This window comes from Balaenoptera physalus (genome assembly GCF_965194825.1).
Source record: "Balaenoptera physalus genome assembly, chromosome: 17".
NCBI classification, from domain to species: Eukaryota; Metazoa; Chordata; class Mammalia; order Artiodactyla; family Balaenopteridae; genus Balaenoptera; species Balaenoptera physalus.
Genome location: NC_138895.1, coordinates 52,951,221 through 52,970,712, shown reverse-complemented (window position 1 = coordinate 52,970,712; position 19,492 = coordinate 52,951,221). Strand labels below are relative to the sequence as shown.

The following is a 19,492-nucleotide window of genomic DNA, read 5'->3' as shown; positions in this document are numbered from 1 at the left end:
AATGAACCTGCACTCAGTGAAATACAGTGTTTTAGTAGGTACCCAAAAAACATTTTTGAGTAAATATATGAACTGAATGTAAGGCTGGGGTAAAGGATAAGTATAAATCTTGGTGAGAGGCATTGTCTATAATTTCAGTTTGATTTAAACAATAAGGAGAATGTTCAAACGGGTAAATTAAATACCCTGATAAGTTACCTAGCTAGCTCATGTAATATCTTTCCACTAAAAAATTTAAGTAATTATTTTAAAATTAGTACTGAACAATCTGTTCTTTATTCTGTATTTATAAATTTGGAGCGTAAAGTCTTATGTGAAATAGAAAAGTCATACTTCTAAAACATTCGATTATTTATTTTGGACACACGGTCAGACAGACCTGCCTTGACCTCTTCACCCTGCTTTTCTTTCCCCTGCTCTTCCACATGCCCAGTTACTTCATTAACTTCTGTATATGCAAAAGTAAAAGTAAAGAAAAGGATAAGACCAGATATGTACATCTGTTACTCTTAAGTAAAACAAAACAAATTTCAAATTATTCATGATATGAGTGATTATAAGGAGACAAATAGATTATTTTTAATGAGTTTCTGACATATTATGGAAGCACATAAGTATACTGCTAATAAATTATCTTACTGTCTCCTTTTATAACTTTGATTTATAAAAGAAATTGTGGCCCATAAGTATTTGTAATATGTAATAACTGTAAGACAGGCAAAATACTTCATCTATAAACTTGATATACTCTTAGAAAAATAATACTATATAACTTTTCTTCTAGAGAAACAAAAAATATTATAAACTCATTTTTATTTTTATAAAATGCCAGTACATCAAAGTTAGGGGTAAATTAAAAATAATAATGCCTTACAGTTGTTTAGTACATTGTACTTTCATTATATTGTTTCTATTTTCTCTGACTCTCAGACAAAAAGAAGATGACTAATACTGTACCACTGTCAAGACCAACAAATATAAGGTTTTAAGTTAATTAACAGACTAAAATATGTCCCAGGTCAAAATGAATTAAATTAGGACTTGCTCATTTTTCAGGTATTGAACAGGATCAGAAAATAAACATGTCATTTGTTTAATTCTAAAACAGTGTCACTAAATTATAACGTCTGACAACTTTTTAAGAGATAATCCAAACATAATTCGATTTAGACCATTAATCCATAGTCAATATTGGGTTATACCTTTAACTTCAGTTAGAAGTTGAAGACTTCTAAAAGAGATATTATATATTGCCTTTAAAGCTAAAGAAAAGATACAATCATGTATCTGCTGGAGTCTTCATATCAATATTTATGAAAACACTGCTAAAATCATTCACACTTTTAAGCAAAACAAAACAACCAAAACTCCCCAAATCCTTTTATTTCATACTGGAAAGAATAAGAGAGGTTTTTGACTCTCCTCTCTTTTATTTATAAAAATGGAAAAGTCACAATTAGAGACATTATAGGAAAACTGTGTTTTTTATAGATTCTATAGGGCAAAACCAGATAGAAAATAGAATGTTTGTTGACAAGCCCATGAAAAACTTCCCTGACCTTCAATATCAGCTTGAATGTCAGTTTTTTTGGTATATTTATTATTACAAAGAACGGAACAACTCATATCTCAGCGGACTATTGCTACAGAAGATATTAAAACTGAATTTAGAAAAAATTATGGCATGAATTATGTTTCTGACTTCATATGCCAACAAATGATGCCAAAACTCTTATCTTTAAAAATTGTGGGGAGAGGAGACAAAAGATTCTGTATGTATTACAAAACTTTCCTTATGGAAAGTACTTTTAAAATTATACACTCCCATTTTTATGTAAATAATTGACAACTATAGAAATGCTAATATCTTTTTATCAGGCTGTATAACAGACCATTAGTCACGATAGCACTGAGTTGTTTACAATTATAGTTCACAGTACATAATAAACAAAAAGGACCACAAAATAGGAGTTGATAAATCATTCAACTACAACTAACAAGATCACATCTTGTTCTAAGTTATGTAAGGCAATAAAAGTACTGCTGCTCAAATGCAATGCACTTAAAAATGTGTTACAAATATGAATTTTACTATAAACATATATAGAATTACAAGATTATTTTAATGGTACTTTTTACACTACTTGAAGTAGCTTTTCAATTTGTAAATAAATATTTCATGCATTCATTCAACAAATATTTATTGAGGGCCTATAATGTGCCAGGCATTATTCTATGTGCTGGAGATTCATCAGTAAATAAAACAGTTAACAATTCTTCAAAGTTACAAAGTCAGCTGCAGAATTCTATAATCAGCAGAGGAATTTTTATTGTCCTGGTAAATGTATGACACTCCATATATCATGACTCAATATTTTCTCTTGAGTCATAATGTAGCATTGACACTGTACATATTTAACTTTGTTACACTATAAACAGTCTTGCTACAACATGAAAATGATGCAGGAAATACAAAGCACAATCACTATCTAATGCAATAATTTTCTTTTCTAGAAAGCCAAATTTAATAATTGAAAGATCATCATAAATACAAAATGAAATATATGATGATAAATATAACTAGACTAGGTGTACATCCTCAATGACATAAACACAGACTGCAATTGATATCTTTGGTTAAAGTCTTACACAAAACATCAAATTCTATTTAAAAAGCAAATTTTTTAAAAAAGAAAATTTTACCTTGTGATTTAAAAGAAGTTAAATTCTTTGCATTCTTACTTGATTGAATCAAAAAATTTAACTCCTTTGTATATTTTCCAAGTAAAACAAAAGTCAAATACTTTACCGGAATCATAAAACAAAGTAATTTTACTGTAATAAAGGTCTATACAGTGGAGGGACATCAATTGCAGTTGGGTTTATTTTTGCTCACATAACCCCCAGAAAGGGTGTCAGCACAAAACAAACCCTCCTTTATGTACAGACCTTCATAAGGTTCTATCTCCTTGACTCCATTGTCTAGGAAAAACAAAATAAAAACAAAACAAAAAAGGGAACCAAAGCACAGGGGTTAAAAACAACAGAAATTTCCAAAGGCACAGAATGTATCATCTATTAAAGAAAAGTTAAATGGTGACTTAAATGTGTTTGTTGGTTTGTTTGTTTTGGTAAAGCACATCCAGTTACCAAATAAAGGGACCATTTTAAAAATGACATTAAAAATTATTATATTTTATCATCCATGCTTTTAGAGGTCCTTTATCCAACAGTTTACAGATGTTTGGGGAGTACGTTCATCTGTGTGTAAGCAAATAGTGCTTCGTATGCAAAAATTTGAAAGTATTAAAAATATCAGTACAACATGCATCTTTCTTGTATATTCATGATTACCTTTTTCTGGTACTCCAGTTTTGAGAAGGATCACCATTGTTGTGCATCAGCTAACCAGTCCTTTGCAGTGTGTGAAAATTGATTTGGCTAGTTACTAATAAACTTTATGTAACTATCAACAATTACACAAACTTAGTTGTAGCAAAGAAACATCACCCAACTGCTTATTTAAGAGCATTAAGTTTACTTCTTAAAACGTATTTATTAAAGTTTGAAAAATGTGCAAGAGCAATAATGATAGTTTATTTTTGCCTGCAAAGATTATAAAATTTAAATGCAAAATATATAATATTTATAAATATATTTATAAATATAACTACTAGCAAATGCAGCTAAGATATTCCATTAACAAAAGTAGAAAGCTAACACAAAGGTAGTAAAAAAAAATCTTGATTCACCTTAGCTTCCATGGGTATTTCCTATATGACACAATTAGAAATAAAACTTACTTCTCTCCAATGTTCCCTTTGGTGGAAGTTGTGGGAGTTGACGGCCCCTTCGTCCTGCCACTGGAGTACTTGATGGGCTTGTTTGGACAGACCCAGTACGAGGGTGAGACCTACAAGGTACATCATTAATATTCATTTTTCAATAGAATGAGTTAAAACACTTTTAATACATTTGGTTCATATGACAGCTGTATGGTGCAATTTTAAAGAGGTTTAGCTGCTGATTAAAAGGTTAGGAGAGTAGGACAAAATATGGATATTTGAATGATTATCTAAATAGCAAAAGATGTTTATACTTTTATGTAATATGCATACATACACAGATACATGCACACAAAACCCTACAGTAAAATCCATGGAATTATTAATGTAGATCAGTATTCTATCCATATGAAAGCAAGAAGAGAATTCTGCAGCTCAAAAAAATGAAAGATAATGCTTACATTTCTTTCTACCAGATTTCAAACTCTTGACACTAACCTCCCTCCCTTGATCCTAAGAGATTTTTACTCAGGCTTATGTTAGATATCCCATTATTAGACGTTATCTCACAAGACTACAAATAAAACCCTGAACAATTCAAAATTCAGCTAAAGAAGATATTGGTTAATACATGATATTAGTATTGATAGAAAGAAACTAAAAATCTAGTTTTATTTATTGTCATTATGATGATTATTCTAAAAGTGATGTCTAATGGACACAAACAATTTCTCATTCTGTAGGAGAACATGATAGTCATGAGGTGCATTATGTGGGGATTTACCCAGGACTCCTGATAAATGAGAAATCACAAAACAAATGAGGTCAGGACAGTTAATAAACAAATTACAATGGTAGTCACACACTATTATATCCGCTGAATATAAATAGTGTGCTTACACTGAAAAGGTTAGTGTCGATTGTTATTAGTGATCAGCCAAGGATGATAGAAGAGACCACTTAGCTGCTGGGAAAATAAAATGGTGTGCTGGTGGGGCAAAGGGGAAGTTAGTCTGATTGATTTATCTTTCACCTCGATAAGGCAGGTGAAGGAGGGGCAGATCTTCCAGTCATTAATGAAGGCATCGACCTCATGAGGTTTGTATCAGGACGTTCAGTGGATCGGGAGCGGGTGGTTGTCCGCTCTAGGAGAGGCCGTTGTTCTGTTGATCTGGATCTGTGATATGGCTGTCTATCTGCTGCTTCACAATCCCTGAAACGTTAGTCAAAAAGCAGCTCAGTTGATCTTCAGTGCCCTTCTGCTATTTTGTTATGATGCATCAAACTGATTTTGAAAAAGGTAATTGTTTAAAATTATTGAGTACGGAAAAAAATGTTCTCTTCCCCAACATATTCTGAGTAAATTCTCACTAAACTTCATAAGAATTTTTAAGGAACCAACACCTTCCTTTAATAGCAATTCCCAGTGAAGACAATAGGAGTTGCTCAGTTATAATCAAAACAAAACTGTTTTCCAAAATGAATTCTCTAAATGGAACATGTGAAATATGTGAAGTATTCTAATATTTGAAAAGAATTCTTGGACTTTTCCTAACATTTTCAAAAGAGAAAAGAAAACCATAAAAGCACTAATTCTCAAGTCCTTAAGGCTGTTTATTAGTATACCAACTAAGATATAAAATGGCTTTCAGCACAACCATCGTGTATTGATACACCTGAACATTCAAACAGCAGAATCAAACTGTTACGAGAAAACTGTGCAACTTTGCAGTCTGTAGCCATATTTAAACATGGTCCACAAGAAAAATCACTGTATAGAAAAGGAGTTAATCAACCAATCTATGCCATTTATCTCAGTGCAGTTTAGCGATGCCAACCAACACAATTCAGAATGGGTATTAATTGATTGAAATAATAATGGTTCTGAAACAATGTGATTTCACACAATTTGACCACAAATAAATCTAACATCAAAACCTAATCCTTCTTGAAAGAAGCAGACTCAAATGAATAACCTATCAATACTAATTTGTGTATCCCTGGAGTCTAGCATAATGCTTTTACATCTAACATGTATTCAGTAAATGTCTCCTAACACCAGCCCCACTATCTATGCAACAACCCAAAAAACACTAGCTTTGGCTCTAGGACTCCAAAGTAACACATACTCCAAAGTATACTTCAAATGAAACTATTACCCCCACATGTAGTTGTAACCACGGCAATGGAAATGTTTATATATTATAGACAGTAAAGAAAGCAGTAGTCTCCCTCAAGACTAATGTATTAAGGACTTCCACTTTACCTATAAATTCTCTCAATTTTATTTTTGATAATGAAAAAGGCAAGCAATTAAAGAAAAATCAGAAAAGAAATGACACAATTTCCCAAATGTAAGTAATTATGTGGCATATGGACCAGTAGGCATTAGATTAGATGACTTTAGGAACTGGATACTGGATTTACTCTACAACATTATCTTGTGATTATCTCACACTTTAAATTCATAGGGTAACATATAAGACAAATAATTTTTAAACTATTTTTAAGTCCATGTACTATAATATGACTGATTTCTTAAGAATTTAGTTTTTTTATAAGTGTATCCAGAATATGTCAAAAGAAGCTGAGATTAAATGTAAATACATATACAATATTCAATTACTAGTCAAAGAGAGAAATGAAAAGGCAACCTGATAGTGTAAGAAATCATAATTCTATTTTTGTTCCTGAAAAACTATTTTAGAGAGAACACTCCTCTTTAGAAATAAATATGCTCAGGACTTCCCTCGTGGCACAGTGGTTAAGAATCTGCCTGCCAATGTAGGGGATACAGGTTTGATCCCTGGGCCGGGAAGATCCCACATGCCGCAGAGCAAATAAGCCCATGCACCACAACTACTGAGCCTGAGCTCTAGAGCCCGCGAGTCACAACTATTGAGCCCGCGTGTCACAACTACCGAAGCCCACGTGCCTAGAGTCCGCGCACTGCAACGAAGAGTAGCCCCCGCTCATTGCAACTAGAGAAAGCCCATGTACAGCAACAAAGACCCAATGCAACCCAAAATAAATATATAAATAAATTGATATTAAAAAAAAAAGAAATAAATATGCTCAATGTTTGTTAAATGTTGTTGGTGTACATATCTTTGTATATATTCAACACAATAGGTAACCAGAATCAAAGGGATGTATATACCTTAGATTCCTTAAAACCTATTTTTGTAAAGTACCAATCTTTACATTATTTTCATATTTCCTATTATCTTAAATCAGTAATAAACTTATTTCATTATATAACATGTAGTAACACAACTTTCTGGAATATCTATGACTATCCCAACAGAAAATTAAGTTAATATTTCACTTATTTATGCAAAATTTGATTTATTCTGATTCCATCGAGTAATTTTTCCAAGTGGAACGTGAAATATCAGGATATACACTTACACTTCTTTGACACTATATTTTAATAATTGAAATACATAATCGTGAGTGAAATCCAGAGGATTATTTCAAATGTGTTGCTAAGTTCTATGTCCTTGAAAGGATACTATTATTTTTAAAGAAAACAGGTCACTCTTTAGGAAATATCCCTTAAAAAAATTTCTTTAGTGAAAACGTTGTTTGAAGATTATAATCAATGTTTTAAATTTTACTTATACTTTTCTTTCCATATTCATCAATAATATGAATTATATGATTTCCATAGCGTGAAATGAAAATTGTTTAATAAGCGAAACATGACAAGAACCACAGTAGAAGGCAGACATTTACTGAAATGTTCCACCACAGTTCAGGGGAGGGGAAAGCTATCATATTTTAAACTTTGATAACACAGTAGAAGGTCAAGATAGGCTCCTGCTCGCACAATTGGGTAAGAAAAGGTCTTACTAGGTGAGAACTAAGATTATTGCTGAGAAAACTGAAAGCAGCAATGCCTAAGTCTCATATATAATACCCAGCTTCATAGCAGGTTCTTTAAGGGACTGAGATATAAAACTTGCCAACTTCCACCTAAATTCTTAGTGAGTTTTAATTTTAAGGTAATAACTTATAAATAATTAATTTTGAATAGTAGCAACTGAGGCATGGGAAATAATAGATAACCATTTGCAAGGCATAAAATATTTAAGTGCCTACTCGGGTTCCTGAACTTGGGGTCTGTATTTCAATGTAAATAGTTTCCTTTGTGATCCTACTTATTTACTTTATTTTACCTTAAGTATTTCAAAATATTATTCTAAAAAGGGTAAACAGATTTTACAAGACTGACAAAATCAAGCCATATAAAAGTTAGGAAACACTGACCTGTATATTTAAATCTTTCTTAGGTAAATAATTTGGTTGTCTTTTAAAAGTGATTTAATATCTGTCAGAATTCTATTCTTAAATAGTTTACATTTTCTGGTATATATGTTTAAAATAGTTCAGAGTTTGTATGTGCCATTTACCTGGATAGATACAGATTACAGCTCTGCTTATTTAGTGGCTGCTATTCCAAACTGCAAGCATTTGCAGAGGATACTCCACAAATAGAGCTAATTCATATTTTTTTAAACCACAGAATTTATTTTCTTACAGCTCTGGAGCCTGGAAGTTCAAGATCAAGTAGTTGGCAGGGTTGGTTTCTCCTGAAACTTCTCTCCTCGGCTTGTACATGGCTGTCTTCTCCCTGTGTCTTCACAACATCTTTTTTTTTTTTTTTAAACATCTTTACTGGAGTATAATTGCTTTACAAAGGTGTGTTAGTGTCTGCTTTATAACAAAGTGAATCAGCTATACATACACATATATCCCCATATCTCCTCCCTCTTGCGTCTCCCTCCCTCCCACCCTCCCTATCCCACCCCTCTAGGTGGTCACAAAGCACCTAGCTGATCTCCCTGTGCTATGTGGCTGCTTCCCACTAGCTATCTATTTTACATTTGGTAGTGTATATATGTCCATGCCACTCTCTCACTTTGCCCCAGCTTCCTCTTCCCCCTCCCCGTGTCCTCAAGTCCATTCTCTATGTCTGCGTCTTTATTCCTGTCCTGCCCTTAGGTTCTTCAGAACGATTTTTTTTTTCTTTTTAGATTCCATATATATGTGTTAGCATACGGTACTTGTTTTTCTCTTTCTGACTTACTTCACTCTGTATGACAGACACTAGGTCCATCCACCTCACTACAAATAACTCAGTTTTGTTCCCTTTTATGGCTGAGTAATATTCCATTGTATATATGTGCCACATCTTCTTTATCCATTCACCTGTCGATGGACACTTAGGTTGCTTCCATGTCCTGGCTATTGTAAATAGAGCTGCAATAAACATTGTGGTACATGACTCTTTTTGAATTATATTGACTGACACTATTGAAAACAAGACCCAGTATTGTAACAACCCAGCTTTAAAAGCATATGATAGTACGTGCAGATTTGATGAGGATTTCTAAGGGAAAAATCATTTTATAATCATCAAGCAAAGTTGTACGTTTTCAATCATTTTTCCTCTCGTATAGTCGCCTTTGAAAGATTTTTTAATTTCCAGGTATCTGGCACAGCTTCCTACTTATTTCATCACCTTTGCTACTTACTTCTCCTAGTCTCAAAGTACATGGGAGTTATGCAGTGTAACAGAAAAGAATAGGCCAGTGAGCATTTTCTTTCACTTATATACAACCATTGCAATGATACAACTCCAGATCAACATAAGCTCAATGTAGACTATCTCTCTAAATACGATAGAATACTAAGAATACTAAAAAAATGAAAAACAAACATCACAATGCTTCAAAGTATTATTCAGATATCAATGAAAATTGTCCTAGAATGTAACTCAGACTTCAGAGTTTATGTTAGATCAGACAGGCTTATTTTGCATTTATACTGTAAAGATAAGATAAGTAAATGTAATAGGGTTTTTTTCAAAAAGACTTGTAAAAAGTAGAGCTACTTAGGAATTACTATTTTTTCTTTTTTATAAAGAAATTATTTCTTTATAAAGCTGAAATCTTATAAATAAATTTGGATGTATCTCTGAAGGACAAGAAGTATAATCTCATGTTTGGGGCAAGAAATGACTTCCCTATATCTATATTATGTAATATAGTAAGCTGATTAACAGCAGCAGCATTATACTTTTGATAAAACAGCTTCAATGTTTAGAGATTTGCTGAGCATTAGCTGCATAATTGAAGAAATAAATATATTACAGAATTTTAAAATGAGATATTTTAGGGTAATTAATATAAAATATGTTATATATTTGTATAACATATCAAGTAATTTAAAGCAATTATATAATTCAACTCTATAATTTTCATGCTCATCATATTGAGCAAGGTACAGTTTAACTTTTTAAAAACTCTATATTATTTTAGCATTGCTTCCAAAGTTAAGAGAATTGCAAGCACACAAAATACCATGGTAATAAGTACATATTCAGAAATACTTATTTACCATGTGTATGAAGAGTAATATTTTATTATTTTGAAGGAAGATAGATTAATTTTCCTTGGGCACGATAGCATTTTTTTTTTTACAGAGCATTTCTGTTCAGTTAAACATTGAATTCTGTATGTTAGTTAAAAGTAAATGATTTTATTCAAAAATAACAGCAATATCTAGGGTCAGCCAAGTTAATAACAATCTAACATGTGAAAATGGTAATAGTACACATATTGATGAGAGAAAGCAAGACACTTTTAGTGTAGAAAAACATGTTACTATTTCTCATAACCCTATTTTATCATCAAAAAGAGAAGTAAAGTGTTCCCTTATCTATAGAAGTATTTTCTTAAAAATAGTCAATGTTGGAAACAGCAAGAAGAAAAGATTACCCCAATTTTCTCCAGAACAATAAAGATATATTGTATTAGTAGACATGCACACACAGAAACATGTAAAATATAAATATCTTGAGGATATTTTGAGTATTTTATTAGTAGTTATAGCAGTTATAGTAGTTATAATTCTCAAAGTTATTTCATTTTTACTTAAAAAATAACAGAAATAAAACAACAAATAAGCAAGATTATTTACTCAGCAACAATGAACATACAGCAAATTAATACATCTTTAAAATCTGTTTTTTCAAAATCCTGAGAGATGATATGATTACCACCTTCTCTCTATAAAATTCTTATTTTACTAAATAGTTTCCATTTTCAGTGGATGTTGAAGTATAATACCATTTTGTTAACTGTAAGAAATCCAAGTTATCTCACTAAAGTATTGATAGTATGTTTTCCCTTCCCAGGTCCTCAAAGATTCCATAAAATATCAAACATCTTAAAGATGTATCTTAAAGATGTATCTCTAGGGAACCAAATTATGCATTGCTATTGTATGACATGAGTAAATGTGATTAGGCATGTTCCTCACTCTAGAATATCTGAGTGCCATGTTCAAAAGTTTCATTGGTCAACTTTGAACAATTCACTAGCATTTCTTTTGTTTGCTAGTTTTACATGGATAGCGGAAATTCCTCATATACACTGCTGCCTGCTGCCCCTAGCTGTTACTTCATAATGTCAGTTCAAATCACATAGAGGTAGTAGTCAGAGGACTGATTAATCCCCTCCTAAATACACATACATACACACAGAACAAAAGGTATGCACATTTTCAGGCATAAATACTATCTGCCTCAGTCACTAATGATGACATGACGTCTAACAGTCAAAATTACTAGAAACACCAAAAAGCAAGAAAGATAAGGCCCAGTGTCAAGAGACAAAGCAATCAACAGAGTCAGACTCAGCTAGGACACATGTTGGGTCTATCAGGCAGGGAATTTAAAATATTATATGATTGGCATGTTAAAGACTATCTTAGAAAGGATGGACAATATCTCCTGCATGAAAAGCTGAAGAAATATCAGCAGATAGACGGCGACCATAAAAAAGGGTCAAACGGGAGGCCAGTGGTGAAGAAGGACGCCATGTGCTGTGCGGTCCTGGGCCTGGCACACAGTGGGTGGGATGGAGGCGACTTCTGAGTAGCACTTGGGGGACACAGTGAAGAATCCATCCATTGATGGAGTCCTGGTCACAGATTCACAGGGACTTAACCTGGGCTGCCGTGGGACCCGGTCAGATGAGCAGGCGCGGGTGGTATCTGTTCTAGCCCAGCAAGCAGCTAAGCTAACCTCTGACCCCACTGATATTCCTGTGTTGTGTCTAGAATCAGACAATGGGAACATCATGATCCAGAAACACAAAGGCGTCACAGTGGCTTTGCACAAAATGGCCTTCTGATGTCTCATGTCAGTTGTCCAGAAGCCTGTGATAGGGACTACAGTCTACCTGTGTTAATTATCTTAAAGAGTTATTAAAGTTTCAATAGTTAGGTCATTCATTTAATATGCATTGGACATTTTTCTATTAATTTTAGAGTAAGCACTTTTTGACATTGTATGGACTGACCTATCAAAATGTTAGTAAGAAAAGATCTTGTTTTCAAGCAACAGGTCTAGGTCACTTTGTATATAGAATTTTGTTATGGTCAATAAATCTGGCTGGAGGGGAGAAAAAGAGTCAAATGGAAATACTAGAAATAACAGAAAGTAGAATGTGGTAAAATTTTAGAAAATTAGCTTGGAGTCAGTTTATACAGATCTTAAACATCTAGTAAGAGGTTAAGACAGGGTTTAATTTTCAATGAGAGTGACCAAAAAGTTCTGAACAAAGGTAATTTTTAAGTAATGAATTAAGAAGATGACTTCAGCAGTAGTGTATGGAATGAATTAGAGTAGGAAAAGGCTGACTTGTAGTAAAAGTTTAGAAACAGAAGAAGGTATGGATGACAAACAAATCACAATGTACAAAATATACAATATACAGAATTATACAAACAGAATTTTAAGGTTAGAAGGAATCTCAGAAATTGTATAATTCAATCTCTCTCATTTTAGAAATAAGCAAACTAAGGCTCACAGAAACTTGATCAAAGTCACACAATTAGATATTTTTTGAGCTGGAATTTGAATTGCGCTTTCTTGGTTCTAAAGCCTGTTAACTTCTTTGACCAGGGATGGTTTTTTTTTTTTCCTCTATATAATGTTTGGCAAATCACCATATGAATTAAATGAAAGACATGAATAAACCAAAGAAAGAGCCTGAAATTCCCAGCCTCCAAAATGAAAGGATGATCTATTAACAGAAATAGAAGAATTCTTGGGAAGAACGAGAGTAACTTCAGGTTTGGTCTTAAATTTGTGAAGCGCTGCAAGAATATTCTTGTACAGATGTCAGTCAGATAATCAGACAGTTTGAGAAGTCACTGCATTATATTAATATTTCACTATTCATTAGAGAGGCTAAAAAGAGAAGTGGTTAATAATGGCAGATGCAAGGACATAACAAGGATAAATATGTGTAAAAAGATACACTAAATAAGAACCATGGAGAAAATCATTTAAAATAAAGTGCTGGAAGCAGAGGTCAGACTGTAGAGGGTTAAAGCTTAGGAGCTGACGAAGGAGTGGAGAAAGCATATGTAAAAATACATAGTCAAGAAACATGACCTAAGGAAGAGAGAGAAATTGATCATTCTCAAGGGAGCTTGAAGGTGTGGCAGAATAGAAAGAAGGTATTATTAAGGAGATTTCAACAGTCCTCTGTAACAACAATTTGAGGAAAAACAAATTAATAAAGTAAGAGAGATTGAAATGTAAGAGAAACAAGAAATAATGAATGGAGGAAAATTCCAGAGAAATTAAGAAAGTGTACAGTCAGAAACACAAACAGAAGATTACTTGTGATGGAGAAGAAAATGCTTCTAAGAGGAAAGGAGAAGGTTTGTAACAATGCAAAGAAATTAAGGCAAAAAGGGGAGGGGTAGCTCAGGAAGTGTGAATTACTTAGATTTGATCCCATTCACTAAGGGCTTTCAGTATACTTCTCAGATAGGGCATCTACAGGAAAACATTCTACATTCCACACAGGAATCTCATCCTCCTGTGACTCCACTAGTTTTGTAAGAAACCTTTCTCTAATTAGGGTCCTAGTCATGGCCCCAAATACCTTAAGAAAAGACCATTCACTACCTCTCTTCAAACGCGATGGCATCCCTCAGCACTACTCTAGCCTCAGGTCAGACCCTTCCCAGAACCTAACTCAGTTCTGGCACCAAAACAACTACCAATTCTGGCACCAGAACAACTTAGGATAAATTTAGGATAGTTGAGGTATATCACTTCTATTTAAGCATCTTATCTCTGTAATTCTTAGTATCAAGTAAAGGGCAAGCCCAATTGCCCCCTGATATCTTCTCTCTAAATTCTTCATTTCTTGTACTCTCTTCTGTACCATTTTAATCTTCTCTGATTCTCTTAGCTATATTTTCAAGAATCCTCATCCATTGTTAACTAACTTCCTTACGTCATCAACCATTCTGCAGAATGGTTTCTGCATATCCCTACCTTAAATAACATTTAGCTCAGCTCTGCAGACTCTCCTTCCAGTGTAACTCTCACCTGCAGAAGCTACTTATTCTTTCACATTTCAAAGTCCATGGATTCAGGAGAGATTGGTTCCCTAGAGACACTCTGGCTATTACTCTCCCACTGTAATGTACATGTCCTTATTTCTATTAAGCATGCCCCTTGGCTATAAGATCCATTATTAATTCAGGTTGCTAATATCTATCCAACTTCCAATCACTATCCCTTAGTCACTGATAATTTGAGTAATTGGTTGTCAGCCGTCTTCTTTACCGTAATTCCTACGGTAATGCTAGGAGATTTCAATGCACATGCAGAAAATTGTTCAATAATCTTGAACCACAACTCTTGGATCTTCAAAACTTCAATAATTGTCACTTTTCCCCTGCATCAGTGCTCCCTCCTGGGGAAATACTGTGGATCTTAGAATCCAATGAAACTATTTAAACTCAGAAATATTAAACTCCAATATCTCAAACTGATGACAATCATTATTTCTGTCAGGTGTTTTATAATCTCACTCCCAATTTACTTGATCTCCATTTGATACTCTTTGTTCCTTGGTCCAACCAATTCCTGCCAGTATATAGCACCCTCTTTGCTTTTCTTCCATCCTTCTCATCCTAGACTCTATGATTGATCATCTGAACCCCTCCTATAAAAACACTCAGATTCCCTTCTATACCAAATCTTCCAAACATGCACCAAAACCCTAAAATTGGTTCAATGCCATAATCTGATTCTTCAACATCTAGACAACTGGGTATTGCTTAAGCAAAGCATACATTCATACAGGTGGGCACATTGCAAATTCATGGTTTCCAACATTTGCCGTGGTGGCATCACCAAAAATCTTTTTACTTATATTTAATCAGTTCCCATCAGTTTTTACCCAACAACTATTTAAACTTTCTCATTTTCAATCAAACATCGTATTCAACCTCTGGGAATCCTCAGGAATTTGTCTCAAAAACAATCATGTAATCTCAATTACAGCAACAACAAAATTGAGGTTATCAAACAAAATTACCTACAATTTAACATCCTTTAAAAACTTACTTAGTTCCAACTCTCTCATCTATTTTCCTCCTGTCTCAATGGTAAATAAGAGCTTCTTAATGTTTACAAACTCCATCTGTGTGGTTAGCCCTACCTACTGCTCTAAGACCTTTCCTCCAGTCATCCTCTTTTTTTTCCTGTGTTTTCAACCTATCTTTTTTTCCTAAAGCATTCTTTCCTCCAAGCCTGTCAACACAGGGTATATTTCTTATTCTAAAAGAAAGAAACCTACTCTGGTATCACATACCCCTATCTAATACTTCTCCTCCACACTCTTTTGGTGTATTTATTTTCTTATCTCCCACTCATGCCTCAGGCCACTGAATTCTGCCTTTCTTCCCTCACTACCCTTCCAAAATCATCAGTGGAAGTCACCAATGACTTCTCCCTTGACAAATCAATGGGCAATTTTCATTTATTATTTTTATTGCTGACATTATTTCTTCCTTCTTAAAACTCTCTAATTTTTTAGCTCTATTCTTCTTACTTTTCTCATTCTTCCTTCACTATGTCCTTCAGAAATTTCTCTTCCTTCGTCTACCACTTAAATGTTAACGTTTCCCATGGCAGAGGAAAACTCCTTGGCTCTCATTTCATGGGTAGTCTTTCTGGTTGATTTCACTTTCATTTTTGTGGCTACTTCCCACTAGTAGTAAAGTTACTCGCAAATTGCTCTACGTAGACTAAACTACTTCTTTAAGCTTGAAAATTACTTATTTTACTCCTTGCTAGAGGTTTCCTCTTAGCCTTCTCAATAATTCCAAAACTGAACTTGTCTCTCACCTAAACTGATTCCTCTCCTAACAATTCCCCCCATCTTTGTTAAGGTATCACAGGCACCCAGTTACCCAAGCTGTAAGACTAGGAGCGTTTCTTGACTCTTGGTTCCCCCTCAACATCCAAATCCCATTGTTTACCAAGCATTATTGATTTTAATTGATTAACTCTCATCTTCTATCTCTCCATCCACTACCTTACTTAGTTCAGGCCCTCAAAGAGTTTCTGCTGTCCTAGAACAAGGCAAATACCTCGGTATGTGCTTTTCTTTTCATACCCTTTTCTCTCAAATCAACCACCCAGAGAGTCTCTAGAGTAATTATTCTAGAGGGAATAAATGTATTATAGCCATCCCCAAACTAAAACCCTTCAAAGTACCTCTATCACGTACAGTCTTAGACCTAAGTTCCTTAACAGAGTATACAAGGTTATTCATAATCGGGACCATCTCTATCATTCCAGATTCATTTCTTGCTATTCCCTGCCTTGTGGCTAATGCTCCAACAGCACTAAAACACGGTGTTTATTACTTTAGTAACTTTGCTCATACATTTCTTGAAAATTCCACCAACATCCTACCTTACCTCCCCGTAAATAATTCTAATTCTTCCTTTAAGATATAGCCTAGTTGTCATCTCCTCCATCACATTTTTATGTAAAAGTTGCCACGTTGTCCACCAGCAATATCAGTGATTCCTTAATATGCTATGTATAGCTTTAAGTAAAGATAATTACTAGGAGGAAAAGTAGGGTTGGGGGTAAATTTTAAAATATAAAAGATACATTTATTGAAATAAAGGATATATCTTAAAGGGAAATCAATAAAAGGTAACCTGATATCCATTCTAAATATGTTTGTTTAAATGTTGAATGTGTTTTAAAATACACAATGATCAGAGATAATTTTGCACTGGTCAGCATAACCTGTTCAGAAGAAAAAAAGTTTTGATTCTTAATATTAGTTAAATATTTGTTTCCTGAAGTAATATAAAAGAAGTTTAGCAAACATTATTTAAGCTTCTCTTCATCTGTTCCAAAGAGAAAGCACTCATAATATTTCATTTTACAAACATGAAACAGAGAGACCAATTGTTCTGATTCTTCACATACTGGAGATGCCATGTTGAGTTTACTATATTTATTCCATTCAGAAAATTCCAGATTTCATACAGCCAAACTATGGTCTACTTGGAACTATTAACACATATTTATTCACAGAAAGGGAATTACCAGACTATGATAGTTAGTGCCACCTTGAAATCTAGACCAGGAAACTGGATACTTAGAAAGTTGGTGCCAATTTCTTTTTATTCTTTCCACAGTCCTCAATAAAGAGGTCACTTTTCCTTTAAATGTTCAGTTATTTTTTCTCGAGTAGGTAGTTAGGGAGAACTTGGGTAATTTAGATCAAAAACCATTTGGCAAGAGACAGAGATTGATCCACATTTGGACTTTGTCAAATAGGTAAAAGTAGAACAATGTAGCAAGGGAACTGAGGATATTTCTGAGAATGGATTCAATCTCTGGATATGTAAGTAAGTAAAGAAAAGTGGAGTCTAATTGGGAAAGGTAAATGGGTAAAGAGAGTGGAGTTGTCTATTGAGATAAAAGAACCAGTGAGTTAAAAGTAACTCAATGAAAGAATAAGAAAGAACCATGTGTAGTTCTTGTCCGAGAGTGAAGTATTTTGTAATAATTGTAAATGGAAAGTAACCTTTAAAAATTATATAAAATATTAAAATTTTTTTTTAAATTTAAAAGATTTCAAAGGTAGAACAATTTCAAGTGACGATAATATTCAGAGCATGGCCATGGGAGTGACTGAGTGAAGTAGAACTGGGGGTAAAGTTCACTACCTCCAATTTGAGATGGTCAAGGAAGTGAGTGGGTGCTGAATAGATCATTCAGGTGAATGCTAACAGCACTCAGGCTCATGGCAGAAATTGTGATAAAGAGGAAGACTAAAGCCACGTGCATAAAATAGCATAACCAAGAGATCAACAGATGATATCAACGTGTAAGGGAAATGGGTGATTGTGTTCAGTTGCATTACCTACAAAGGTACAGGGGTTAAACAAGAAGCATGGAATATTACGGTAATAAATAAAGAAGAAGGGATAGGTGACTAGATGAGTTTTTATATTGTCAACAATCCCCAGAATCTCATAGTGGATTGAAGTGGGAGTCAGAGGGACTGAGTAACTCAGAAAGTTAGCAGAGTGAAATAAATGATCAAAGTTACTTTAAAAAAAACAAAGAAAGGAAATATTAAGCTGAATATTCAGTACAGCATTTACTACTTCTTTGGAAGAGGCATATGAATGCAATAGGCAAGGAGCCTATAGGTAGACGCAAGGAGTATAACCAACCATATATTCTGTTCTTGGTTCGGGTAGTAGATTCATAAATGCTTATTTTATTACTATGCTTTGAAACATGTACACATTCTTTTGTATGTGTCAAACTAATAATGATAAAAGATAATATTTTAAAAAGCAATTAAAGACTGCATTCTCACAAAATCTATCCAACTTTTCCAGAGTAGGTATACACTAGACTCACAAATTTGAATCATTTAAGTGACAGCAAATCTTATAGTAAGTTATTTGATAACTTGTTTCCTAAAACTGATTTTTCTAACCTTGTTTTACTTTAATATAAACATCAATGATACTGTGTTTCCTGAATATAAACTAAATTATGGCACAAAAGACAATTCAGAAATCTCTCTTTCAAAATAGGCCAGCTAGGCTGAGATTGAGAATTTGAGTAAGTATATGAAATTGATAACCAACCTAGAGCTGATCAAGAACTGGTTCTATCTATGTTGGGTTACTGAAAGAATAAATGATATGAAGCAGACAAGCTACTTATTGATAATTAAGAAAAACACAGAGTATAAAAAACTAATGTGGTTCATGATCTTAATTTACATTTAAATGGAAAGATACCAGTGTAAGAAGAATAAGCCTATAATCAGTAATGTCTCTTTCATGCCACCCACCTTAAGAAAGGTCTTGTCCAATTATAAGGATTATAAAACTGTTTTTTGCCCAATTATAAATTATAAAACTGCTTTTCACATTTTTGTAAGATAAATGTATGATCATTGCAACCAAAAAATAGTCTGAATGTAATATACAGCAATAATAAAAATAAAAGACATTAACAACAGCAAAGTAAAAATTATTTAGTATTGAAGCAAAATAACAGAAAAAGAGACTGAGAAATGTAAAAGAAAATAAAATATAGCAATAACCACTATCATATAATAAACTGGAAGACACTAAATTTCAATTACATTTACTGAAAGACATCACAAAATTTGAATTATTAGGAATTTATTATTGATGATATCTCTATGTTTCCTTCCACATTTGTCTAAATGAATTCAATCCTTAGGAATTTACCCATTAGTTTCAATTATTTTTTTCTAAGCTCTTTCATTATCAACTCTTAATTAACTAAACTAATAGGATAA

At 33.3% G+C, this 19,492-nt stretch overlaps 1 protein-coding gene and 1 pseudogene across 34 annotated transcripts in view; one reads left to right on the top strand and one right to left on the bottom strand.

The window, feature by feature from the left end:
* The window catches only part of RIMS2 (regulating synaptic membrane exocytosis 2), a 596,173-nt gene that overhangs the window by 191,920 nt on the left and 384,761 nt on the right, over positions 1 to 19,492 (bottom strand). For 20 of the 33 annotated variants that reach the window (XM_082434237.1, XM_082434243.1, XM_082434236.1 and 17 more), the window contains 2 exons: positions 4,819 to 4,998; positions 3,804 to 3,913 (listed from right to left, as the gene is read on the bottom strand). In XM_082434237.1, the coding sequence (XP_082290363.1) occupies positions 3,804 to 3,913; positions 4,819 to 4,998 (290 nt within the window). Of the gene's footprint in view, positions 1 to 379; positions 449 to 2,949; positions 2,983 to 3,803; positions 3,914 to 4,818; positions 4,999 to 19,492 lie in introns of all 33 variants that reach the window. The other 13 variants (XM_082434234.1, XM_082434240.1, XM_082434232.1 and 10 more) reach the window with 4 other exon arrangements.
* Positions 4,900 to 19,492, top strand: part of LOC309647223 (ragulator complex protein LAMTOR5 pseudogene) — a 42,335-nt pseudogene continuing 27,742 nt past the window's right edge. The window contains exon 1 of the transcript XR_014268659.1: positions 4,900 to 17,542. The product of XR_014268659.1 is annotated as a ragulator complex protein LAMTOR5 pseudogene (transcript). The remainder of the gene's footprint in view (positions 17,543 to 19,492) is intronic.